The 26,053-nt window shown below is 35.1% G+C and overlaps 5 protein-coding genes across 9 annotated transcripts; 1 reads left to right on the top strand and 4 right to left on the bottom strand.

Moving 5' to 3' along the window:
• The first annotated feature begins 534 nt into the window (after window positions 1-534).
• Window positions 535-4,079, top strand: LOC147558765 (uncharacterized). 2 transcript variants are annotated; one of them, XM_086657625.1, is made up of 9 exons: window positions 535-1,015; window positions 1,195-1,450; window positions 1,547-1,751; window positions 1,884-1,974; window positions 2,112-2,257; window positions 2,361-2,604; window positions 2,713-2,817; window positions 2,904-3,291; window positions 3,384-4,079. In XM_086657625.1, the coding sequence occupies exons 2-9, from the start codon at window positions 1,213-1,215 to the stop codon at window positions 3,872-3,874; spliced, it is 1,908 nt and encodes a 635-aa protein (XP_086513751.1). In that variant the 5' UTR covers window positions 535-1,015; window positions 1,195-1,212; the 3' UTR covers window positions 3,875-4,079. The 2 variants fall into 2 exon arrangements, with proteins under 2 accessions (XP_086513751.1, XP_086513752.1); XM_086657626.1 differs by having other exon boundaries at window positions 540-1,015; window positions 1,162-1,450.
• Window positions 4,080-4,621: 542 nt separating this feature from the next.
• Window positions 4,622-10,218, bottom strand: LOC147558764 (syntaxin-132-like). 2 transcript variants are annotated; one of them, XM_086660451.1, is made up of 13 exons: window positions 9,773-10,218; window positions 8,797-8,913; window positions 8,628-8,684; window positions 7,963-8,011; window positions 7,269-7,357; window positions 7,108-7,181; window positions 6,769-6,811; window positions 6,621-6,681; window positions 6,478-6,503; window positions 6,237-6,314; window positions 5,813-5,893; window positions 5,515-5,580; window positions 4,622-5,036 (listed from the first exon to the last, which is right to left on the bottom strand). In XM_086660451.1, the coding sequence occupies exons 1-13, from the start codon at window positions 9,788-9,790 to the stop codon at window positions 4,863-4,865; spliced, it is 933 nt and encodes a 310-aa protein (XP_086516577.1). In that variant the 5' UTR covers window positions 9,791-10,218; the 3' UTR covers window positions 4,622-4,862. The 2 variants fall into 2 exon arrangements, with proteins under 2 accessions (XP_086516577.1, XP_086516576.1); XM_086660450.1 differs by having other exon boundaries at window positions 7,108-7,357; window positions 9,773-10,164.
• A 2,337-nt stretch (window positions 10,219-12,555) lies between these two features.
• LOC147558762 (uncharacterized) lies at window positions 12,556-18,432 on the bottom strand. Its single transcript, XM_086660444.1, has 8 exons — window positions 18,180-18,432; window positions 15,577-15,734; window positions 15,346-15,468; window positions 14,747-14,958; window positions 14,399-14,542; window positions 13,775-13,992; window positions 13,410-13,668; window positions 12,556-12,936 (listed from the first exon to the last, which is right to left on the bottom strand). Exons 2-8 carry the CDS (start codon window positions 15,650-15,652, stop codon window positions 12,802-12,804), a joined length of 1,167 nt encoding a protein of 388 aa, XP_086516570.1. The 5' UTR covers window positions 15,653-15,734; window positions 18,180-18,432; the 3' UTR covers window positions 12,556-12,801.
• Window positions 16,612-18,392, bottom strand: LOC147558763 (zinc finger (C2H2 type) family protein). Its single transcript, XM_086660445.1, has 2 exons — window positions 16,741-18,392; window positions 16,612-16,697 (listed from the first exon to the last, which is right to left on the bottom strand). Exon 1 carries the CDS (start codon window positions 18,083-18,085, stop codon window positions 16,937-16,939), a length of 1,149 nt encoding a protein of 382 aa, XP_086516571.1. The 5' UTR covers window positions 18,086-18,392; the 3' UTR covers window positions 16,612-16,697; window positions 16,741-16,936.
• Window positions 18,433-19,166: 734 nt separating the features above from the next.
• Window positions 19,167-23,291, bottom strand: LOC147558761 (uncharacterized). Of its 3 annotated transcripts, XM_086660442.1 has the most exons (11): window positions 22,639-22,807; window positions 22,494-22,571; window positions 22,141-22,422; window positions 21,684-21,888; window positions 21,475-21,565; window positions 21,204-21,349; window positions 20,812-21,055; window positions 20,606-20,710; window positions 20,336-20,518; window positions 19,946-20,150; window positions 19,167-19,857 (listed from the first exon to the last, which is right to left on the bottom strand). In XM_086660442.1, the coding sequence occupies exons 3-11, from the start codon at window positions 22,361-22,363 to the stop codon at window positions 19,370-19,372; spliced, it is 1,890 nt and encodes a 629-aa protein (XP_086516568.1). In that variant the 5' UTR covers window positions 22,364-22,422; window positions 22,494-22,571; window positions 22,639-22,807; the 3' UTR covers window positions 19,167-19,369. The 3 variants fall into 3 exon arrangements, with proteins under 3 accessions (XP_086516568.1, XP_086516567.1, XP_086516569.1); XM_086660441.1 differs by lacking the exon at window positions 22,494-22,571 and having other exon boundaries at window positions 22,141-22,386; window positions 22,643-23,291; XM_086660443.1 differs by having other exon boundaries at window positions 22,141-22,571; window positions 22,639-22,878.
• Between the last annotated feature and the right edge of the window lie 2,762 nt (window positions 23,292-26,053).

Genomic DNA, 26,053 nt, shown 5'->3' with positions numbered 1-26,053 from the left:
AGTACAATGGAGAAGAGATGGAAAAATTAAATTGTGAGAAACAATAATGATTAAACTCTAGATTTAGTCATTTACATAAAGAAGGGTAGTTTAGGTATTACGAGAGAACTACGAACCTCACTTTTGTGGGTGAAAAAATTTTATGGCCTTAAGTGTCCTTAATAAGTTGTTTTGTAAAGAGTCTAAAATTGTACGTACAAACTACAAACTATGCCATCAATATATGCTTACGTATTATATGGACTCAAGAGTTATTACGCCATTACAAGATATGAATACATCCTGAACTAAATAACCTCTAATTACTATCACAAAGATATATTGGACATCAGGACTATATAAAGACTCTGTGAGTCATTACGAGTATTTGCTTCTACACTACTAGTTTACGGAGTTTGAAATTCAATAATTATTGTATCACTCTCTCTTTTGATAATGATTGTTAAATGTTTTTATATAGAATTAGAATATATAAAAAAATTGTCGTGAAAGAATGTAATTAGATTAATAAGTTGTTTTGTCGCAAGTACATGTGAGAGACTGAGTGAACTTCTCTCATCCGATTACAAAACTCTGTTACCCTTTTACAACTGAAATTCTTAACTTTTTCCTTTTTAAGGGTTTATCCCTTATCTAATCTATAATCCTTTATATCCCTAAACCCTAATCCACTCATAAATCCTACTATTATCATCTAATCTATAATACTTAAATACCTAATCTGCTCATAAACTTTACAATTTAAATTTTTTCAGTTTCCTAATCCCCAAATTTAGCCACATGAACCAAGATTTAAACAAAACACTTATACGGTTGACAATCTCTGATAAAGCTTATCTAAAATTTCCATTCACTTCTCTATCCTGATTTCAGTGTTTAAATTAATTAAGATACTCAATTCCCAAACCTTATAAATACCCTCTCTCCCTCTCTAAACCCTTTCATCTTCAAGCTTACTTTCTCTCTCTATCTCTCTCTAACACAAAAGCTCTGCTACTATTGCTCTGTTTTGACTGTAAGTTCTTATCCTGCATATTTCTTACTAAATTTTGGTATTCTTTGTTCATGTTACAATCTTTTTGAAACCCAAGTTTTATATTCAATTGTTTTAACTTCATCATAACAAAATCTGATTCCTCTGTTTCTTTTCTCTCTCATCAGGACTACATTGATATTATATAGGGAAGAAAACAGAGAAGAAGAAGAAGAAGAATGGGTGGGAGGAGGAGGTATTTGATCCCTTTGATGGGAGTTGTTATTTTATTTTTCTCTGTAATGATGGTTGAATCAGGGGAGGAGAACTATATGAAATATAAAGACCCAGATCAACCAATGGGTGTTAGGATTCATGATCTTATGAATAGAATGACTCTAGAAGAGAAGATTGGTCAGATGGTTCAGCTCGATCGATCGACTGCAACTCCTGAAATAATGAAGAATTACTCCATTGGTAAGTTATCTGAAATCTGACTTGAGGTCTGAATTGAAGTGATGAGTCAGACCATGAGAAAGAAAAAATAATTAACTTCTTTTTTTGTTCTGGCAGGGAGTTTATTGAGTGGTGGAGGGAGTGTGCCAAAACCTAAAGCTACTGCAGAGGAATGGGTTGATATGGTTAATGAGTTTCAGAATGGTTCTCTCTCTAGTCGTCTCGGGATACCGATGATATATGGGATTGATGCTGTTCATGGACATAATAATGTCTATAAGGCTACTATCTTCCCCCATAATGTTGGATTGGGTTGTACTAGGCAAGTACTTGTTTATTTACTTTAAGATTTTATCTAACAAGTTTGAATGTATTCAAATCAGAACCCTAATTCGAATGGTTAATACCGATGATCTTTTACGTGTACTATAATAATCTTCTATTAATGATGTAGGGATCCTGAACTTGTCAAGAAAATTGGTGCAGCAACTGCCCTTGAAGTTAGAGCTACTGGTATTCAATATGCTTTTGCTCCATGTATCGCGGTAAATACCTTATATATAACTAACCTATGATTTAAAGGATACTTTTCGATATTGGGTTGTGGGTTTTCGCCTAAACTTTGTTGGGTAATGAGGGTTTCTTACGTTTTCGAATTTTGTCTATCTTGAATGGTTTATAGGTTTGTAGAGATCCGAGATGGGGTCGTTGTTATGAGAGCTATAGCGAAGATCCTAGGATTGTCAAGATGATGACAGAGATTATCCCTGGCCTACAAGGAGATCTTCCCCTCAATTCTCCAAAAGGAGTTCCTTATGTTGGTGGAAAGTAAGAGTTCTAAACTTCGATATACATATACATAGAATAAGATAATCGTAAACTTTGATCTGTTTTTGACATAACAAGTTATATCTTGTTGATGTTTTTGTAGGACTAAAGTTGCAGCTTGTGCAAAGCACTTTGTTGGAGATGGTGGAACAACCAAGGGAATTAATGAAAACAATACACAGATTGACTTCCATGGATTACTAAGCATTCACATGCCTGCTTACTACGATTCGATCATCAAGGGTGTCTCAACTGTCATGGTTTCATATTCAAGTTGGAATGGCAAGAAGATGCATGCCAATCGCGATCTCGTTACCAACTTCCTCAAGAACAAACTCAAGTTTCGGGTATAAACGATAACTTCAAGTAGTTTTATTCGAGAAAACATTCTTGCAATACCCATATTTATCATAAGATAACAAGACTAATTTTCTGTCTTTCGGGTGAAATTTCAGGGTTTCGTAATTTCAGATTGGGAAGGCATAGACAGAATCACCTCACCTCCTCATTCTAATTACTCGTACTCAATCGAAGCTGGAGTTCTTGCTGGAATTGACATGGTAAGACCTGATTTTCTTCAAGATCGAATTGAACTTTAGATTTCAATGAATATTTGCGATGTTCTTACTGTCTTGTGTTTATGTAGATCATGGTTCCTTATAACCACACTGAGTTCATTGATGACCTAACTTACCAAGTTAAGAACAACATAATCCCAATGAGCAGAATTGATGATGCTGTCAAGAGGATTTTGAGGGTGAAATTCACAATGGATTTGTTTGAGAACCCAATGGCTGATTACAGTCTAGTTGACCAGCTAGGAAGCCAGGCACACAGAGACTTGGCAAGAGAAGCTGTGAGAAAATCACTTGTGCTATTGAAAAATGGTGAATCAGCCGACAAGCCGGTATTGCCCCTTCCGAAGAAGGCTCCTAGGATCCTGGTTGCTGGAACTCATGCCAACAACTTGGGCTACCAGTCTGGTGGTTGGACGATTGAGTGGCAAGGACTCGGTGGAAATAACATCACTTCTGGTATATACATTTATATACTTGTTATTATTGATTCAAAACTCATATAATCACGAACTATACTCACAAAAATGTCTCTTGTTTCAATTCGACAGGAACCACAATTCTCAGCGCCATTACGTCTACCGTTGATCCAAGCACCGAAATCATCTACAGTGAGAACCCGGAAGCAGAGTTTGTTAAGTCTAGCAACTTCTCTTATGCAGTTGTAGTCGTGGGCGAGCAACCATATGCAGAGACACAAGGAGACAACTTGAACTTAACAATTCCAGAACCTGGCCTAAGCACGATCAAGAACGTATGTGGGTCTACTAAATGTGTGGTTGTTCTTGTTTCGGGTCGGCCTCTGGTGGTCCAACCTTATCTCTCAGAGATCGATGCTCTTGTTGCTGCATGGCTACCGGGAACTGAAGGTCACGGTGTGACTGATGTCCTTTATGGAGATTACGGGTTCACTGGCAAGCTTTCACGTACTTGGTTCAAGTCCGTCGATCAACTCCCTATGAATTTTAACGACGCGCATTATGACCCGCTCTTCCCCTTTGGTTTTGGATTGGAAACAAAGCCAACTAATACCACAAGCTAGGCCTTTAACGGTTATGCGCCTTTGGCTTGAATTAGTTATACTAATTTACTAGATATAGTTTATTCTAATATTTCTAGGTAATTAAGATTTTTGATTTTTTGTTTTCTAGTATTTTTTTTCCTTTGAATTGTTTATAATAGACATCAATTAATTATAAATTTATTGAAGGCTTATATAAATCTCTAAATATTAAATATTTATTTTTATATAATATTTGTTAATTGTTGTCAAGTTTCCTTTGATTGGATTATTGTCTATTGAAGTGTTGAATGATGAATGTTGAGATTTTCCCTTTCTTGCTATATCTTTCATTCTTTCCATCTTCATCTCTCTTTCATCTTATATTCTCTCTCCCCTCATCCTTGGCTGGACGCACTTCAAGAGTGCTATCTTTCATTCTTTCTATCTTCATCTCTCTTTCATCATATTTTCTCTTCCCTCATCCTTGGCTGGACGCACTTCAAGAGTGCCTTATGTCTCTGTCACACCCTCGGCTGGATCCCTTTCGACAGAGACTGAGAAACCAGACACAAGTCAAGAGAAGGAAATCCAGAACTGTTACTTTTTTCTTTCGATAAAAGACATCCATCGAAGTTATATAAAAACTAATCAAAGTTGATAGTCTTTAGGTGTTATTGGTACAGTCTGATATTCCGCGTCAATAATTTAGCTTGTAAAGTTTCAAGGAGTACTCAATTAAAATAGTTCTTTTTAGAAACCATGAAAGGGAAATAAAATACCACCATATTTGAAATTTATATGCATATAGAACAATATTTGCTTAATGGATCCAAATAGAGCCAGAAACACATAAGTCATAAAACAGACCCAGTAAAAATAAGAATCTTGACTCAGAAACAAGAGAAAAGGGAGAAGAAAAGAACACTATATAAACTTTGAACGTCCAAAAGAATCTCAAGAAATATCAACTATTATTGTACACAAACCAGAGAAAAATGAGATAGAGACATTCGTGATTTGAGAACAATTAAGCACCCTTGTTACTATTCCATGGCTTAATCACAGCCACAACGATGATGACCACGATTAGGAGAAGGATGATGATGGCTATGCACATCCATTTTCGGGAGTTCTTCTGAAGTGATTTAGCTCTCTGGAGAGCTGTATTCCCAGATTGCACATGATCTACTGCACTTGATACCTGAGTATAGATAGCCAAAACGTATAAAGACAGATGAATAGGAAGAAATGCAATCGATGTTTAAATAAAGGTAAACGGATCATGTAATGGTCTAAAAGATTGTTACGGTTATTACGTGTTTTTCTGTCAATGACGGTCAACTATATGAACAGATGTAGGAAACAAACAGACCGTTATGAGGGCCACACGGCAAACGACAGAACTTCATGAGATAGGAACCGACATATGTTATTTCCACTATGATGGTCATTTACAAATCATTGAATGCAGTCAGAATGCAACTAGAAATATTTACAAGTTTAGGTGTTATGTTCCATTCTATGCTATAAAAAAACAGTTTATCCCTCTCTTGTTTCGGCAACAAGGAATTAAATTTCGAATTATTTCGGCCTAAATGAAATACTTCCATTTCCATACCTACCAAAATTTCAGCCGAATCTGAAATTTCATCCCATGGTTTCGGGATCAGAGTACTAACCTGTGATTCTATGTTGTCCAGCAGATCACCTTGTGCTTCCACCAAGACTGCCATGTCCATGAAGATCTACACAAAAAAAACGTATCACTACAACCTAATGGTAGAATCTGAAAGTAGGTGACAGAACTTATGCCTACACCAAATATGCCAGTTAATGACGTTCAAGTTGTATTAAATTTAAGTGATGTATTTGCCTATTTGGAGTTGGGATTGGTGTCTTCGAAAAAGTAAAGAAAAGAGGAATTCTTTATTATATCTGACTGGTTGAAAGGTACTCAAGTTTGAAGAGATGTAATACCTGCTGCAACTCAAGAAGCTTTTTCTCGACTTCTCTAACTGCATCATGGCGTTCTTGAATTTCTGCCATGGTGTCCAGTACCTGTAAAAGGACACTTACATTGAGCATATGAGCGTTCTGGTCACTCACTGAGCAAATCAATAAACTTATCGAACCTTTAGGTGTTAAATGTTCCCAAATTTTAATAAATCAGCAACAGTATAGCAGTTTTGTGTATTTCCACATGCCATAGATTCTTGGGTCTCTCTTTAGATGTTCTAGTTTTTAGAGTTGGCAGCAGTAAAAATATTGTACTTGAGTGAAAAAACAGAAGAGGTTATGAGTTCATGCCCAGACTGCTTACAAAGTTCTCAATATTTCTGGATACTGCACGGAGTCATGAAAACGCAAAAGATGGATATGGGAATAATAGAATAGGGCAAACCTGGCCTCGCCCATGCTCCTGAATTGCTTTTTGAAAAATTTGCTCGCTTTCTCCGGTCTCTATTAATTGATCGATTGTCTGTACATTATTCCACATATAAGACATATATCAAACATAAGATTTTTAATAGAAAGAACTTACGAGAATACTGATAATAATAGCAATGAAGTAAGGATAATAGGGGAGGACAACAAAAACTTTTAGACAGAGCAGATATGATATTGAAGAGTATAAGTTTTACCTCTTCGTCAACTCTTGTACCCGTTACTGTTGAATAAAAATGCAAAGAACAGGTTGACGAGTCAGAACTAAAATGATGGAAATATCATGTAGATTGAAGATCTACACAAGAAACTAACTTACTATACTGGAGGGGTTACAAACCTGTAAAGACCCTTCTCTCAACAACTTCCCGATACTCTTCATGTATGGTTTGCCTCAGAATCTGCCAATATCACAAGGATGGCTATAAATGTGATGTAAAAGAAGGGATCTGTGTTACAGGGAAAAGGATCTTCTATAACAAAATTACCTGAAATTCAGACAATTTTTCCCTCAACTTCTTTTGCACAGCTCTGCAGACAATGTAAATAGTGTCAGTTTTGTGGACTGAAATGGTATAAATCACCGTGCATACTTCTTTGATATATGTTACCCATTGAGATAATATGGTAAAACAGCTAAGGTTGGAAAAAGATACTTAGTTTTAACTTTTAAGCCAATTCGTGTCACAGGGTTACGATGACCTTGTTAAGAACATGTCTGGTGGAAGAATGACGATGAGTGATAAAAACATACAACCCACAAAAGGTTATTTGGGAGTAGAATAATTTTCTAGACCAGATCGATTATTAAGTTGAAGAATAGTTACACTGTACTGGCTGTTCTGGTGCGATCTACACCTGTTCCTTTTCCACATCCTGGCTTTTGCCTATTCGCTAGATTCTGAAGAAATTGAAAGAAATAAGCATCGTAAGAGAACATCCAAATGCTGCAATATGTAACGGTAACATAAGCAGAAGAGCATATTACTTCTCTATCGAGTTGTTCAACTTTTGATTTCACAGAAAGCGCAACTTTTCCAACTTCATCTACATCTTTCTCCATACGCTGCTTAATTGCTGGGCAAGACATGATAAAATCAGTCACAGCGACAATACTTTCATAAACGAAACAAATAAAGGGAAGACAGATGGTCGCAGTGAATCCTCAAAGAAAGAGATCTGCGATGAACAATTATCACTTCCGAAAGGTTTGTATAAAGATATCCCTAAGGATACTTAAAACAAGGAAACTATGTTTATACTAAATATTCAATGGTACACGACAAGACTTGAGAGTAAGAATTGTGCCTCTTTGTTGACCTCGACAAGTTCATATTTCTTGTGTTTGTGTACAATAAACATGCATGGTTGTCATATAGAAATCTGTGGATCATCTGGACTGTCTTAATGTCCGAATTCATTTAGCCGAATAATTGTTTGATTGGACAGCAGAGATGAAGCCTATCTTAAATCAGTAGAAAACGCATGTAATGGGTAAGGCATGCTCAATGTTATTGAATGGCGTAGTGTGATGTTAATGTGAAAATTATTCACCATGGATCTCTGTAAGTACAAGAGCATTAATTATACAACATCAGGCAAATACCTTTCATGGATGAAAATTATTCACCATGGATCTCTGTAAGTACAAGAGCATTAATTATACAACATCAGGCAAATACCTTTCATGGAGGAAGCTTTGGTTACAGCTTTCGACTCCTCATTGGCATCCTGCAACAAGAAAAGCGAGGATCATATGTACTAATTTCTTGGCCATTGAAGCAACTTACTGAGAAGAATATGTACAGAAGAGCCATCCATGGTGTTCAATTGTAACTTTGTATAAGACTATACATTCATCATTCGAAAAGAAGAACCTCGACTAAGTGTGTTACTAATTCAGTTTCATGGTTATTACCGTTTAAATTTTATGAGCAAAGCTGCATTTGACCTATGTGTTCTTGGCTCCTTGAAGAAGGTAGCACTTAATTAGGATAACTCCTCTGGTAGTGTCTCGAATAGTAAATGTGAAACATTTACATGACTCACAAGCATGTATCCCAATATGAGCTATGAAGTATGAACGATATATATGGTACTTCTTAAGTTAAAAGGAATTAGTTTTAAACCCTCCAATTTAGTCTAAAATGATGAACAACCAAGGCATTATGAAGGAAGTTCGGCCTGACACAACCACCGACCAGTTATGGATCAAATGTAACTCCCTATATGCAATTAAATTATCAAAAACATGGAACTCTTAAAACAACAAAAAGGAATTATCCCAACAATGAAACCAAGAAGCATATTGATGATTTAAAGAATGAAGTGATCGGGAAATGCATACCTGAAGCTTTTTCAGTAGCTTGTTGAGCTTCTCAATTTGTTTTTCAATCTCTTCAATCTAGCAGTATTCAGAGACAAATAAATCATCGGTGACAAATAATAATTTGAACCTTTACAACAGAACAAGAAAAAGCGCATGAAGATTAATAAAAAAATCTAAGTCAATCTACCTTCTTGAAGAAACTGTCCAATCCTAGGTCTCTAGGAGGATTTCTTGGAGCATCATTTCCCATTTCAATATCCCCACCCCTCGATGTTTGACGGCCTCGAGGGATCTCAAATGAGTCCTGCAATTATTACCAGCAAATAGTTAAGTTATTTTTACATTAAGGAACCAGAATTTGGAACAACACTTTCAGGAGTCCCCGACATTTTGCTTGAGATAATAATGTGAAGGGAGGATGTCTAGGTGCTTGATATGGATGTGAGTTCCGATTTTGAAGAAAGAAAACAAATGTTCATAAACCGTAACAATTTTTTTACCAAGATAGTTAAGAAGTTTTATTGATTAATGGAATTTATAAGTTTTAAGTCACAGAACAATTATTAGCTAATCAGCTAGTGGTAAAGGTAGCGACTTTGACATATTCTATCACATTAGTCAAAATGTAAGTCGGAGACTTACGATAAAAATAGCAAGCTAATTGTATCATTATTTATCGTTGCTTACAGTGTTCAATGTTGCATTATCTCGATGTCCAATAATATATAATTCAATGATAACATTAGATGAGTAATACCCGCAATCAAATTATAGTGGTTTTTTTCGATCTTAGAATAAAATGAGAAATTGGTCATCTACTTATCATTCATTCTCTTATACTAAACTCTTTCTTAATCTAAGATTGTAAGAAAGAGAACTGTTTAAGGGAAATTAAAACAAAACAATTTCATAAAAGTGAACTCAGTAGAAAGTACTAAAGGGACAAAAGTAAACCCATTTTAAAACCTAATTTCACTAACCATGACGAAATTTAAACCTAAATTAAAAAATCTAAAAGGGAAAAGCTAGATTCTTTAGAATAGCAAAGATGATGCATTATAGTATCAACTATCAACATCAAAGTAAAATCACAAAATCAAACTCCAAATTCAAAACCCCAGAAATGAAAACAGAAAATTAGAGAGAATCCTCTTATAATTTACCGTAAGAAGGTCATTCATCTTTGCAAGAGTGAGTAATCGGACGAGAAAGCTTCAGTTTTTGAAATAAAAATCTACAGAGAGAGGAAGATCTGAAAGAAGATGAATGAGGAGAAGAGAAATCAGGAAGAGTTGAGAACCTGGTTTATGAAGAGAGAGTAAAACCAGGTCCAGCTAGGGTTTCTAATGTGAGAGAAACTAGAGAGAGAGAGTGGAAGACAAGTAAAGCTGTGTGAATGAGGAGTGCGGTGACAGATCGACAGGGAGGGGTTTCGTTTGTTGCTGCTTCTTATAAGAAAATACAGATCAGAATTTTTCTGTTTCTTTAACTCTATTATTTCTATATAAACATATTAACATTTTCTTCTAGTAATCTTTTTGTTTGCAAACAAATCTTTTTCTTTAAATGACCAAAAATACCCTGAATGTTAGAAGTTATTTGTCAATTTTCATTTCATCTTATTTTTTGTTCTAAAAAAAAACAACATTTCACCTTATTTTTTGGTTAACTTTAATTTGCCCCCGATCAGTGACCAACTAAAAGTTTGGGCCTCTGTATTTGTCTAGTATTTAATTTAGCCCCTAAGTCTATATTTTTGTTAGTCAATTGTTTTATTTTTATTTTAGTTTTATTTGAAAAGTATCTGTTTATGTATCTTTTTCTTTTCTTTTCTTACACGTCGGGTTAAGTCACCCCAATGGTTTTCGACCTCCTTTAACCAATAATCAGAAAAAGTTCACTCGCTTACTCTTTTACTTCCTCTCATCACCATCTCTCAATCTTTTTCTTCCTCTCATCATCACCAACTTGTTGAGGCTTTAGATCTGAAGCTTCGAAGAGAGATCGTGAGAAAAAGAGGAGAAGGGGAGATGGAGAAAATGAGAATGATGATGTGAGTAGTGGGATTGAGAAGAAGAAGAAGAAGAACATAGAAAGAATGATTTCTTTTAAGGTTGTCGAGAATAGTCTATCCACCGTTGCCAACAACTATCCAACGACTGAGACAAAAAGAGAACTTAGAAAGAAATATTTTTTAAATAAGGGGTAAAATAGGAAGAAAAAGAAGATGACTAATGAAGACCGACCAACGACAATCTAGTTCTGGGGCCAATTAGAAAGTTAGATGTATATAGGGCCCAAAATTTTCCGTTCGTCACAAATTAGAGGGCAATTTAGACTCAACACTATTTTTGTTTTGTTAAGTTAGGTGAAAGGAGCAGGCTGGCACAGCCAGGCTGACTCAGTCCATTGTGCAGGAACTTTCACATTCACGGCCCACGTCAACATCCACATGATTTTGGTGCACATTATGCAATTTGTGCTGTTAGGGTTTTTCACTAAAAAGTATCTCAATATTGGTTCAATGCTAGAGACTGATAGGTATCAATCTCAACTCTCAAGATTAAAAGAAAGTGAGAAAACCCACCATCCATTCTCAGAAATCTGTGTTTGCTAGTCTTCATTTCCAATAAATTTGGTGGGTTTTAAATTACAATTTAGTTTCTAATGTTTGATGGCAATTTTATTTTTCTAAGAAAATAGGCTCATTAACTTGGAAATTATAGGCAAAAGTAATTAACTTGTGGAGTAAGTTCGCCCCAATTGTACTAGAACAAAATTGAAAGAAAAACACAAAAACGGAGGGCTATGTAAAATGTCAAGAGGGGAGAAACAATGACATGTAAAGTTCTAGCTTGGATTTAGACCTCTCACTCATTGATAAAACTAGCAAACTTGGAATACAAGGAAAAGAAAACGGGAACGAAGTTACCATAATCAGATTACTACACTTTCTTTGATGCATCATTTATCTCTTGTTCTCAATGGGTAAGTAATTTTTGATAGTCATGGTGAATGTGTTGCAGGCTCACAAACTCCATCAAACGCAGATCAATAGATGAAGGAGAAGCCATTACGGTTCGAGAGGAAATATCTTTGATCATGACAAACAAATATTCAGATACACTTTTTCTTGGAGACTCCGAACTCTTGGTGGACATATTGTAGGAGAAGCCATGACGAATCAAACAATTGTCCGAAAAACAAAACTTATTTCAGTTCATATATGTAAATAGATCTAAGAACTCCTTCGTTGACTCTCTAAGTTAGCTAGAGTCACAAACCTTAATATCTCCTAGCTAGGGGATTGCCCCCTTTCTTTAACCAACTCTTTTGGTGTGATGACTTTGCTTGATATATAATTTTTATCGTTGGAAAAAAAGTAGTTACCGGATTTGGAAAAGTTATACGTTTATGAGATGACAAGGAACCGATCGGGTTGTTATAGATAAAATTGTCCTGCAAAGTTTGGCTATTTCATAAACAACTAGTTTAATATTTGATTAATATTATTGCCAACCTAATAAGATAAATTTAATAAAATACACTAGCAAAATCAAGTCAAAAGAAGAATAATGGTCGACAAATCAGTTCTCCGACCACAATCATGCTGGCAGTTGATGTGTCTTAAAACATCTTCCACTAGAACTGCAAGATCACATGGTTAGCAGTTCTAATGAGAACAAAAAAAAATGGCAAGTATAATATTGTATGGAAAATGCTCTAGCAACCCAACAAAAGTCAAAGCTGCTTTGGGAGAGAAATTCAAATCAACGGTCCAGATTGATGGGTCAATTTTTTCTGAATTCATTCCAAATAGCAAAAAAATCTTGGCCGTTGATTCATGTTTACCTCCCAAATCGGCCTGGATTTTCGATGGCTCTAGCATAATTGATATTGTATTCTCAGGCATTCAAACTGTATGTACACCGGTAAAGAACACACATTTGAACTTCTCATGCACTAAACTAGCTGATTGAAAAAAATAATGAAGAATTGGAAAAAACATTTTGTGGAATTCAGAATTTCAGATTTTCTGTAGTGATGATGCTTGTTCTTAGTCAATGACTCAATGTGCCCGTAAAACTGAAATGAAAGGATTTTATCCGCTTCTTGTCAAATCAAACACCACAGAGAATTGTTGTAGGATTACAAGAAAAAATGGTGATTACAAAACTCCGGTTTTTAAGTTTCAGAAATCATACTTGGTTCTTCCACTCATTAAGATTAGACACAACATATTTGAAATGTTAGGGGAGGTTGAAGAATTGTAGAAGTTCCATGATTCCAGCATTAGTCTTTTTCTTGATCCTTTGAAATGAACCACCTGTGTGTTTATCAAACAAGTTCAGTTTTAGAAACATAGCTAAAAATGAAATTTCACAGTTAAGAATCTATATGATAAATCAGGAAGGCCGAAGGGGTGATGGGATGTTTGTCAGTCATAAAACGGTACCCGACCAAGTAATGTCAGATAACAGCACGAAAAAACCAGGTAACGTTTTGATATAACTAAGCTGTACTTATAATACGATACAACTAGGTTCTTTTTTATTATAACTAGGGCACTACTCTAAGATATAATCAAGTTATTTATAGGGTAATCCTTTTACATTGCTCGATGGCATTGCCAGCGCCCATGGATAACAAGTTATGTCTAGTCATTGAAATGGCGGGTTCTTAACCAGCCCGGCCTGTAAATCAAAGTGGTAGTAGAAAGAAAGATTGAACTTCATGGGTGCTCAATAATTAATGCTTAATAGAAATAATAGATCGTTAAATTTTTGGCAAAATGTTTACCTTAACATCCAAGGGCATGCCATGAAATTGTCCGGCACCCTCAGGTGGCGTCCAATTATAAATTGCACAAGGTAAAAAGAGAACCGAAGCTCCATGAATGTCATCCACAAATGCTCGTGGTTTAGTAAATCTCTTAGCATCAAATGAAGGATTTGACTTTACAAGCCAAGCCAAGGCCAATTGGTCTCCTAGCATTCGAGAAGCTTTCATGAATTTGGAACTATAAATTTCAAGTACTTCTTGTAGAAACACCTTAGCCCTATTTCAACCAAGACATGGTAAATCTAGATTACAAACACTGAAAACTCAGAAGTCTAAATCAACATGAAACTTAAAAAAGAGAGTAAATTATGCAATTCACATACCTAAGGATTCCATCATGTGTTCCTCTCACTGCAATAAATCCTGAATTCAGAGGTTGATCTTTGTTGTTCCGGAAAGTGACAGCGATGTGAAACTTTGGGTAGTTTTGAAATATCTGTCCTAGATCATCAACCACTGCTATATCAGAATCTGTGAAGATGTAATGGTGATTATCATCCTGCCTCCTTGAATGCTGCTTGAGCTTTATTTCTAGAAAAGCCTGCATACATCCAAGACCAAAAAAGCATAAGAACTACAGTAATGATATCATATACTATGTTTTTCTCTCAATTGGCAATTGGAAGTTAAAAAAAATTTCAAGGTATTCTTTAATATAACATGAACAATGAAAGGAAAGTTGAACTAACGAGAGAGAAGACGTGATAAAAGGTTTAATAACTTACGTATCAAATTGAAAACAAAAAATGTTTCATTTGACACTTGAAATTTCAATATTCTAGAGTTGAAGAGCAAAAGTTGTAGTAGGGAAAGAGAAAATATTCAATCACGAAGAACAAATGAAGTTAAATGGGTAAGTAGATTTCTTAAAAACAAACACTTGAATCTAACGAGGGCAGTAAAATTCTAACTGCGAACTAGTATCCGTTTTTGTGATGTTCTCTTACAATGTAAGATTTGATTCTCTGAAGCATCAACTTGTCTCGCGAATATTCACCTGGGATAGGAAATATATCTACATTATTTCTTTGTATTGGAAGATCAGAAGCTGGATCAGTGAGAATGATTACATTGCTTTGGGGCATCGACATCTGCACAATTGCATGTTTTCGTTAAATTTCAACTCTTCAGTAAACAAGAATAGATTAGATGAACTATTCGTTCTCTTTAAGGCTTTAAACTTTGTTTGCTTTTACAAACAAATAAATCTTTAAGATTAACTGCGATTTTTGGTTCGAAATGAAGGTGATAAGATAATAACTTTAAATCTGTTGAGTTTTGAGTTTGCCAATCACCTTAATGAAGTTAATGAAGACATTCAGGACGGCGATTGACCGCTCCACTTTACTGTACGAAGTTTGCCCAACAGTCACAAACTTAGATGAGTCATCGTCTTTTGAAAGAGAGGTATTGTAAATAGTAAAAACAGTTACTAGGGAAACCGTGTCACTGAAATCAGAGACGCGAGGCAAAGTTGACAAGTGGGTCTTGTTGAGAGCATTGAATCCTGTAGTATTTGTAAAACAGAAAACTTAAATAAGATTACAGAAGTTCAACTATCAAACCATAGGAGCAGGATAAAAGAAATAGAAAAATGCTGAAAAGCTCTATCCGACTGTTCTATTTCAGTCTCTTGATAGGTATTTCAAACAACAGTCTAGAGTGTATCCGTCGCCTTACATTTCAGACATGGTGCCGTATAATTCAAAATGATTTCATTCGAGGAAGATATAATGTATTCAGATAATCTTGTAAAAATCTTTAAAGCAGATTTGACTAACAGTCTGATAGTAATTTTAGAAAGAGATGTGATGTTCGAATAGATAATAGTTATCCAGTATTTGAAATTGACGTGCTAACGAATTACAATCTTGGATGATAAGAAGATTAGTACCCTGACATTGCAATCGATCACGCAAACCCTGACCAGCTGCAGGGCCTAGAACCAGATGATCAAATTTGTTCTTCTGATGTTTCTGTGGCCCTTCTACAGTTAAGTTCTGGTGCAATACAATAACTGATATAGCAGCGAAGTCTTATTATGAGTACCACTTTCAGCAGATAATGTAATTTCTGAGAAAACTAGGAGTAAAAAGGGGAAAGTACAAAGATTTCAGGATTTCACCTGAGAATAGGTAAGGAAGGAAGCATATGAGTGGGAGACAAAAGAGGAACCTACGCCACCCGTTACAAACTCTCATGACTAACAAACTCTAATAAGATTCCGCCTCAGAGGGCATAATCAGCAAAACAAGAACGGGCAGACTCCCTGCTTAATTTTGGCTACATAACAAAAGAGAGAAACAACCAGACATGAAATTCGGGTCAAGCAAAAGTTCTATGACAATAGCCTTGGCACGGAATTTAAATTGCACTAAGCGTCTCTAAGATAGAACATAAATTTGAGTGAAATACAGAAACATACTGAAAAAGAATACATTTGGGTATCATTGAGATCTGTGCTGTGAAAAAATGGAAGTAAGACAACAATGACATTTTTCTGGCTTATTAGTTCTTATTATACCCTTAAAAGTGACAATTGGAGAAGGTTATTTCTTTCTATGATCATGTCATTAGGAAAGTTGCTACCACTTCTCTTAGTCACATTCTTCTTTTACATATTGAAATGGGGAAAAAGGGGTTCAATGATGTGGGATTGTTTCTGAGTAGGAGGAATTCCTAAGTTTGAAAGTTTGGAACATCAAAAACAATTCTTAGGACCATCGCAATCAGGAGGCACAACATTCAATAAGTCCAAAAACATTTTGTTTAATAATCCGTACCGCCGGAACCCAGGATAGCTCAACATAATCGAACAAGAAATGAATAGTTCATCAGTCTGGGCATGTATATTCCCTATTTGGACATCTTGTTTGGGCTACTGGATTTATAAACATAATTTCCTGGCGTGGATATTGGCAGGAATTGATTAAATAATCGGCACCAATATTATTGCTTAGATTGTCTTCATGTGTCTCATGCATCCTCTGAAAAACAGCTCAATCAAATGATACACTCTTACCTTCTTATACGAGCATCTAATTAGATCCCACCTGTTTTCATTCTACCCACGATGATTGCCAAAAACGTAATAACATGCTTTTAGTGTTTCTTTCGTTGTTAAATTCCTAGCAAGTTTTTTAATATAATACTTCCATCATTTATACAACATTTCCATAAATATTTTATTATTTTAATACTAATGGAAATATTTGACGAAATTTGAAACGATACCAAATATAATACCTTGATTATAACAGATGAACAGAGTAAACCTTAGGTATTTCACCCAATGATTTAAGTTAAAGAAAGGATTCTATTGTAATACATCCAACAAGGAGTAAAAGCTCAACTATAAAGAAATTTTAGTGGAGCACATACTGATAAATATTTTAGTGCTTTGAATGCACAAAATAAGACAAGAAAGATGCCGACGATGCCAGTAGCTGCCTTAAATAACTAAAAAACTAGCCGATAGAGAACAGTTATCTAAATGATTTTGTAGGTGGATCGTCAATATCAGAATCCAGTTCCCACCACGGTCTAATATCTTCCTTCTTCTCATGATCTCCACACATATTATCTTTACCATCTCCCTCCTTGTTCTCAGATTCAGAGTCATCTAAATCAGATTCATCTTCTGTTCTTTCCAACTCTGGTTTGTATCTCCACTCAAGGTTCGTCAAGACATCTCGGTCCTTCCAACGTCCCACAACTGACACTGCCTCCTTTTTAGCTTTACCAAACATGATTTCTTTCCACAAAAATCCTGCATCCGCGGATCTTTTAAGAACCCCATCGACACAATCCCCCACAACAACAGTCTTGAGACATCTCAATCGTGCTTCCCTCAAAACATCCACAAAATCAGAATCATCTGACACAAGAACTATACAGTCTGCACGCTTACGATCCATTGTTTCCACCACATGATTTCTCAATGCAATATCTGCTGCTTGAGGCTTATCCGAAACAAGCCGAACCCAAAAACCCGCTCTTTTAAGTTCATCTGCAAGACCATAACCAACTTTTGGAGTCAAAACATTCCTAGCAGCACTCTTATACTTCTCCATCTTCATTGAGAACTTAGCTACCAATTCCACCCTTCGTTTCCCTCTAGCTGATTCTAAACGATTTACACGTTTCACTTGTTCGCGTTCATGAAGTTGCTTAAAATGGTTAACGAGCTTATCATTTGTATGAAACTTTCTCCCACAAACTCTACAAACATACGGTAAAGTTGGTTTAATCACCCCTCTCCTCTCCAATTGATTTAGGGCTTTCCTCTCTTTCCTTTGTTCTCTAACAACAGGCGGAACATAGCTAAATGCGTGGTGATTCGCATATGCTACCATATAATTGACAAAACCAAACGAAGATGCCGCCTTTTTTAGTCTAATGGCAGCATCAAATGGTGGAAATGAATTGGGTGGTTTATTATCTAAATCCCAGAAAATAGCTACCTTTTTCTCATCGTTTTTTGGGTCTAATTGAGAATTCTCTAGGTTAACAAAACCCGAATCAGATACATAATGGGAAAATTTAACGAAAAGAAGAAATGGGTTTTGATTTGATGATATTCTAGTAGATCTTATTGCAGAGAAAGGATTTATAAATCTGAGAAACTGAATCATACCTATGGTTTATTTGCAATCAAATATTATATTGTCAATCTACTGAAGATCACTTAAACCCTAAAGCAAATAGAGAAAAGTTAGAAAAACTAACCTCGAGGAAGAAGCGAAAAACTGCGACTTTTGCTTCCTAATGAGCCAAACGGCAACCGAAGAGTGAAAAAGGAGGGAGCTATGAGATTATAGCAGTGGCGAATCAGATTTAAAGGTTTAGAGAGAGAGAGAGAGTGGGAGAGAGAGTGGGAGAGAGAGAGATGAGTTGCAAAACCAGGATGCGAATCAGAGAAATAGAAGCAGAGATCAGTCCATAGGGGGAGAATGAAGGTATCTAAGTCAGATTAATCTGATTTAAGTTTATTTTGTGTTCATTTGATTCAGACGATCATGTATAAAGAGACAACCACGATAAAGAGGCCAAAACCATTAGGATTTAGACTCATGTAAATGGTTCAGACTTGATAGGAGATCAATTCCGATTAGCACTTGGTCATTTAGAAAGGCCGATGTTTGGGGAAAATAAGAAAATTTTCCGTGGTAGAATGTTTTGGACGGAAACAATTTCTTCCAAACAAGTTTTGGGGAAATAAAATGTGAGGATGAATACGTGGACCAATAACTCATAAATTGATATCAGACTCTTAATTTGGGAACTTCAACTCCATCAAAAACCACTTATGAATCATATTTTAGCTTACACCCCTTACTTCATGTGTTTGGATTGAACTAGTCCAATATTGAGACAAATACACAAAAATTGAGTGATTTGGGTCAAATCATGGGCGAAAATTGAGTGTTTTGGGTCCTGGAGGATTGATAGGGCGAACTACTTGTTTTTGGATACAAGATATACATATCTAGTATATAAAATTATACAATCTTCGGAATGTTGAATTTGAGTATTTGAGAATGTTTAGTTCTATTGTTTCGGTAATAATATTATTGCTTTAACAATGTTACCCTAAATCGACATCAATTGTCCTAATACTCTCCATGGATGTTGATTACAAATGAATTATAAAAAAAACACCTCTAGTCTTGGTTGATTCTTAAATGGTGGGAAAACAAGGAACTAATGTACTAGTTACTCAAGAATCATACTCTTTTATTGCCAAAATTTTAAACAAGAAAGTGGTTGGTACTAAGAGTCAAAGAAGCATGACAATAGTAAAAAAACAGAAGAAAGACTTGCAAGGTGGAACAGAAGTGAAACGAAAAATCTAGCAAGGTTTGAAGAACAAAATGAAGAAATAGAGGAAACCATTACAAGATCTCTAAATGGAGCTCCTAGTTATTCATCTTTGGCTTTGTAACGAGTCCGAATCCAAATGGAAATAGGGGATCATAGTATTTGTCACCAACATTCATCGGAAGTTGATCGACAGTCTTGAACCAAGTCCGAGCTAATTTTCCAGTGAAACCATAATCGCCAAAAAGAACATCAGTAACTCCTTGACCTTCAGTCCCTGGTAGCCACGCTGCTACAAGTGCGTCAATGGTGGAAAGATAAGGTTGCATCACAACAGGTCGGCCCGAGATGACAACGACCACACACTTAACAGACCCACATACGTTCTTAATGGTACTTGGACCTGGCTCAGAGATTGTAAGGTTCAAGCTATCACCAAATGTCTCTGCATATGGAGGCTCACCAACAACAACAATGGCATAATCGAATTTGTTTGACTTAACAAATTCTGAATTAGGATTTTCGTTGTAGACTACTTGGGTAGTCGGATCCACCGTTTTCTTGATTGCTTGGAGGATTGTAGTTCCTGTTTGACAAGAATATTACTTTGTTAGTTTCGACAAACATCGAATTTCGAGGGAAGGAAAAATGGTTCTTGTTCACAACCAACTTACCCATTGTAAGGTTATTCCCGGTTCTTCCTTGCCACTCGATTGTCCAACCACCACATTGGTTACCCAAGTTATCGGCATTGTTTCCCGCAATAAGAATCTTATGTGCCTTTTTCGGAAGAGGCAACAATGGCTTATCAGCAGACTCGCCGTTCTTCAATAACACAAGTGTTTTCCTCACAGCTTCTCTTGCTAAATTTCTATGTTCCTGTTCAAATGAAAACAATGTTTGCTCAGAGAAGTTTCTTATATGGCAGTCAACAGGTTTTTACCGACTTCTATGTGGATTTGGAGACGGATTATCAATGGAAGAATCTAATCTTCAACTAAAGAACAAGAATGATATGAATTTAACATCTTAAGAAAACTTTGAGTGAACTAGATTAGACTAACCTGGCTACCAAGCTGGTTTGCAAAGCTAAGATCAGCCAATGGATACTCGAAGAGTCCCATAGTGAACTTGACTCTCAATATTCTCTTCACAGCGTCATCAATTCGACTTATTGGAATAATATTCTTCTTCACTTGAGAAGTCAACTCATTGATGAACTCCGTGTAGTTATATGGAACCATTATCTGCAAATTAAAAGCAAAAGAGAGTATCGGTAGATGAACTTTCGAACATCCAAAATATTTCAAATTCGCTTATGAGACCGTTCTTACCATGTCAATGCCAGCACTAACTCCAGTTTGAACCGAATAGGAGTAATTTGCATGTTCTGGAGATGTCACCCTATCAATACCTTGCCAATCAGAGATGACGAAACCCTAACACATCAGACATTCATGAAGATGGTTAGTGTTAGTTTAAGTTAAAAACAAAATCGAATAACTTGACATGGATTAGTAGTTCAATATAACTCTTATACCCGGAAACGGAGAGCACCCTTGAGGTAATTAGTTATGAGGTCACGGTTAGAGTGCATCTTTTTCCCATTCCAACTTGAGTACGAAACCATGATAGTTGAGACACCTTTGATGATCGAATTCAAATATGCTGGCATATGAATTCCCAATAATCCGTTTTTGTTAATCACCGTATTGTTTTCGTTGATACCTTTTGTCGTTCCACCATCACCAAGATAATGCTTAGCACAAGCTGCAACCTTGTCCCTAAGCAAAAGAAAAGAAATAGAAAGGTGATATGAGGTTGCTTTTCTTTTTAGACGAAAACCTACTTCAGATATGAAATTTGAAGAAAAACAAACCGTCTATAGTCTGTCATTTTGAATTTATTGACGATAGCTTGCAATATTCTTACCTCCCGGCAACGAAAGGAACACCATTACGAGAATTCTTAGGAATATCTCCTTGTAAACCAGGAATGATCTCTGTCATTAATTGAACAATCTTATGATCTTCACTATAACTCTCATAACATCGACCCCATCTTGGGTCTCTGCAAACCTATAGAGCCAAAATTGAAATAGAGAATCGTTTGAGGGGGAATAGAACACAGAAAAAGCTTCACAAATGAGCTACTATTCCACATGAAACAAGAGCTTCTTATGTATTTTAATTAGTTCACGTACCGCAATACATGGAGCAAAGACATAAGGGATGCCAGTGGCTCTAGATTCAAGAGCCGTGGCAGCTCCAATCTTCTTGATAAGCTCCGGGTCCCTGCACCATATAATTTAGGCTAGACTTAGAGCATGAAACTAAAGGATCCGTACACACAAACACACATATATGTATGCAGGTAGATAAGGAAATGAATAGAGAGCATCGACGAACTTGCCTGGTCACACCAAGTCCAACATTGTGGGGGAATATTGTCGCCTTGTATATGTTACTATTGCCATGAACAGCATCAATCCCATATATCATAGGAATTCCGAGACGAGAAGAGAGAGAACCTTTCTGAAACTCATTCACCATATTAACCCAATCCTCTGCAGTAGCTTGAGGTTTTGGTACACTCCCTCCACCACTAAGTACACTCCCTAATCAAAACAAAGCTTATAATCAAATAGCTCTTCATCAACAATTTGGGATTTGTTTGGCAATGATTTGACATTTCCTATCCTTGATCTACTTCCTAAGTTAGAACTAACTAAAGTACTAATTAATGATAAAGAGAGTAATCCAAACTCATCCTTAGCTTAATTTCTAGTCCCTATCTATTAACCGTGCAAATTAACAAAGTAAATTTGAATGTGTTAGAGATTAAATGGAAGCAAACGACATATACTTACCAATGAAATATTTTTTCATAACGTCGGCAGATGCAACAGAGCGTTCGATTTGAGTCATTTGCCCAATTTTCTCTTCTAGAGTCATTCTCTTCATTAAATCTTTGATTCTAACATTCAATGGGAGTTTAGGATCTTTGTATTTTAAGTGTCCTTCTGCCATGGCTGACCATAAACACAATAACAGAAGACCCATAATGGGTAGGATTCTATTGCTTGCCATCATCTCTAAACAATTTGTCTTCAATCCTGAGATCAAGAATAATACATTAAATCACAAAGAATCTGTAAATCTAAAGAAGATTCAAAAAACAAACTAAAATGAAGCTAAGAGAAAGTAGAAATGTACAAAAAACTTGAAAATCCAATCAATGGGTATCTCAAATCCAACTAAAAACACAGTTTATTCAACTCATGAGAGCTCAAGGATCATTCTGAAAAAGCTTTGATCTACAAAATGTGGAATCTGGGTAAGTGTCAAGTAAGAGTAAAAAGAGATACTTACAGAGATAAGAAGAAGAATTATGAAGCTCAACCCACTTCTCTGCAACTTCAAATTCTAAATTATATAGAGAAATGAAGAACTTGTTAAATTGTATTTATAAGATAAAATATGTAGTTTTCTGATTTCCTTTTTAGGATCCAGTTTTTGATTTAATAGTATTTTTTTAATGATAAAAGAGTCCATCTAAGATTGGTATTAAGAACTTTCAGTCTTCCCCTGTCTCTATCATTATCTCTGATTTTCTTTTGTCTCTAGTATTACCAGTTTTCAGACGTAATTGCTTGTTGGGATAATTCCGGTTAAGCCCCCCAAATGTGTCTCGTTTGTCTATTTGGGGCTACTACATTTGTCCAGCTTCCATTCTAACCCTATTTTTGACAATTTTGTAAAGAACTTTTTACTCTTTACTTTACTTTCTAATTCTACCCCTTAGTCTTTTTCGCCATGTCTTTCCTTCTCGCCACTTTTTTTCTTTCTATATAATTTCTCTCATTCGATTCTCATCACGCTCTTGATATTCCCATTCTTATATCGTTGTCTCTCATCAGCACCACAAAGCTAGTCTTGCTTCTTGGTGGTGGAAGTCAAAGAAATTGGAAGAGAGAGTGAGTGATGGAGAGAGAGTAGTTAGAGGAAATAATTTATTTTTGTTTCCTCCAAACACTAACCAATTATAACAGTTTTATTTTCTTCTTCCCCAATCTTCTTTCCGGAACCACCATCAACTCCGGGGGGGGGGGGGGGGATGTTAATGAGTATTTTTCGTAAATTAGGAGGCCAGGCGGGAAGCTGGTAACAAAGTTGGGGGCCATTAGGAATAACCCAAAATATAACACAAGTCATCTTAATTTAAATCATAGTCATAATTTAAATCTAATAGTATTAATTTTGAAATATTAAAATGCAAAGTAGATGAAGTTTTTGATCTTGAATTTGTACTTGACTTATTGACATATATTTTTTCGGTTAAATAATTAGTGATAGGCCATAATTAGTTGATTTAATATATACTTTGATCTTATTAGGTCAGAAATGTACAATTTTTTTTATTTTTTTTTGTCCATAGTGATACAATCTGATTACAATACAGTTGTCTTAATATAATCTTAATTTAAATAATAGTCCTTATTTAAATCTAACAATGTTAATTTTGAAATAATAAAATGCAGCATAGGTGAAGATTTTGATCTTGAATGTCTACTTGACTTATTGACGTATATTTATGTGGGCCATAATTAAGACCATACTGAATTAAATCCATAAATAATTTGATTTTATTACGCCAGGAATAACACATTTATTTTATATTTATTTGTCGATCTCATACCATCTGATTATGACATAACTGTATTAGGCTACAATAGTATCTAGTACATACCATATGTCCATGTTTAAAATAATCGTCACACAAATTGTCACTCTCTTTTTTATATATTTTGTTATAATTGTCATTCGTTTTCTCATCTAAAACCTTCATAACATATGATCAATTTTTTTTTGTTAAGATCATATGATCAATTAATACACCTTCATAACAATTTTTTATGTTGAATGATACTTTCTTTTTGTTGAAAATATTAAATGATAATCCATCACGTGGATTGGTAGTTTCTAAATGGATATCAGTTGACTAATAATTAGAAATCGACCTTACTAGATTAGTTGTTAGCACTTCACGTGGGTTTAAAAAGAAGATTTGAACTTTTGAAGTAATATCCCTCTCTAGTTTTCTCTCACTCCAATAAAACTTCAAATTTCTACTTTTCAACAAAAATCTAGAGAGGATTGATATTTAAGATTCCTTAACTGGACCAAAGAGAAAGAGAGAAAACCATATCTGATAAAAACCAAAAGTCATATATGATAAAATCAAAAACTTCTATTTCACAAAAACCATACCTGATAAAATTTCTACTTTTCAACAAAAACCAGGTTTGAAATTTTAAAAGGGTGTTTGATTTTTTAGCACTTATAAGTGATAGTACTTAGTAAGTGAATATCACTTAATAAGTGCAATACCGTTTGTTTTCCATCAATTATAATTGTAATGTCATTTGTTTTCATCACTTATAAGCACTATAAAAAATGTGAATTGTCTAAATTATCCTTGCATATAACTTATAGAGGTAATTTCTAAAAAAGTCAAAATAATATTGAAAATGAGTAGAAAAGCACAAAACATTTGAAAATTATTATTCAGGTCAAAAAGTGTGCAAATACTAAAATACCCCTTTTTGTCTTTTTATGTAACTAAATTCTTTTATTTTTCTTTAAACTTTAAATCGATATAACTTTTGTTTGAGATGTCGGATTTCAATAAAAATTATATATTTAGAAATGATTTTTCATTAGCTTTCTAACAAGATCCACTTTCAATACTTTTTTTCGAAAAAAAAACCCAGAAAAAAACGGCGTTTTTTTCCTTTACGTTTTTATGCAAACGTGTTTGCAAAAATCTGTTATGCAAACGTGTTTGCAAAAATCTGTTATGCAAACGTGTTTGTAACAATCTGATCTGCAAACACATGTTTGCATAATGTAAACTGCAAACTGTGTTTGCAAAATATAGATTGCAAACATGATTTGCAAGTTTTGCAGAATATAATTTTGAGTTGCATATCTTGCAAATTCGATTTGCAAATCGAGAATTATCGGGACAATAACTAAACAGTTCAAAATAATAAGTTCATCAAATTCAGATCCCTCTTAGAAGCACAATCCACACATCAACCAGCTTAATTGTCCCATATCTCCACCAAATCTAATATAAGTGTAATCTGAACTTGTTTGTCTCTCTCAGTCATTTTATCAAACATCTGTGCTGCATTAAAAATGACATTGATCCACATATACAAATCTAGTTTCCACCATCTTTCATTGTCTTACAATTAAATGAAAAAAGATCTTAGGATCAAGAAAGATGGCATCATTAAATCTTGATGCATTAAATCAGTTCATTTAAATCTTGAATTATTTAGCCGCTGGAAACAACTTTTGGGGTTTCCCCTATCATCCACAGTACCTTTACCATTTTGGTTAGAAACAAAATTCTTTCTTAAGTTGAATGGAGGTATTGATGGTAAGTTAGGAAAATGGATTTACAATTGTTAAGCTTTTAATCACCAAATTCAAGCACCCACCTTAGTTTTGAATTTCTTGTCTTTTCCTTTTAATGCTCTAGTATCAGCTACCTTATAACCTTGTTACATGCACGGTAAGCTTTTTTTTGCCATTACAGATTCACAGAGATGATTTAATGGCTTCAGTAATGACACACTATACGATCTGTGTGTGCAAGTTATCATCTACTATCAAAGCTAATACTGCTTCTGTAATGGTTCCAAAAACGACACTGTTTTTTTATACTTAGGGTTTTTTTGGGGAAAGTTAAATTATAGTTCAATAATGTTC

Source organism: Eschscholzia californica, unplaced genomic scaffold (assembly GCF_041429995.1).
Source record: "Eschscholzia californica isolate CP2 unplaced genomic scaffold, dmEscCali1.0.p SCAF_2, whole genome shotgun sequence".
In the NCBI taxonomy this organism is placed as follows: Eukaryota; Viridiplantae; Streptophyta; class Magnoliopsida; order Ranunculales; family Papaveraceae; genus Eschscholzia; species Eschscholzia californica.
Note: the sequence above shows the minus strand (reverse complement) of the source record. Positions and strands in the feature narration are given on the sequence as shown.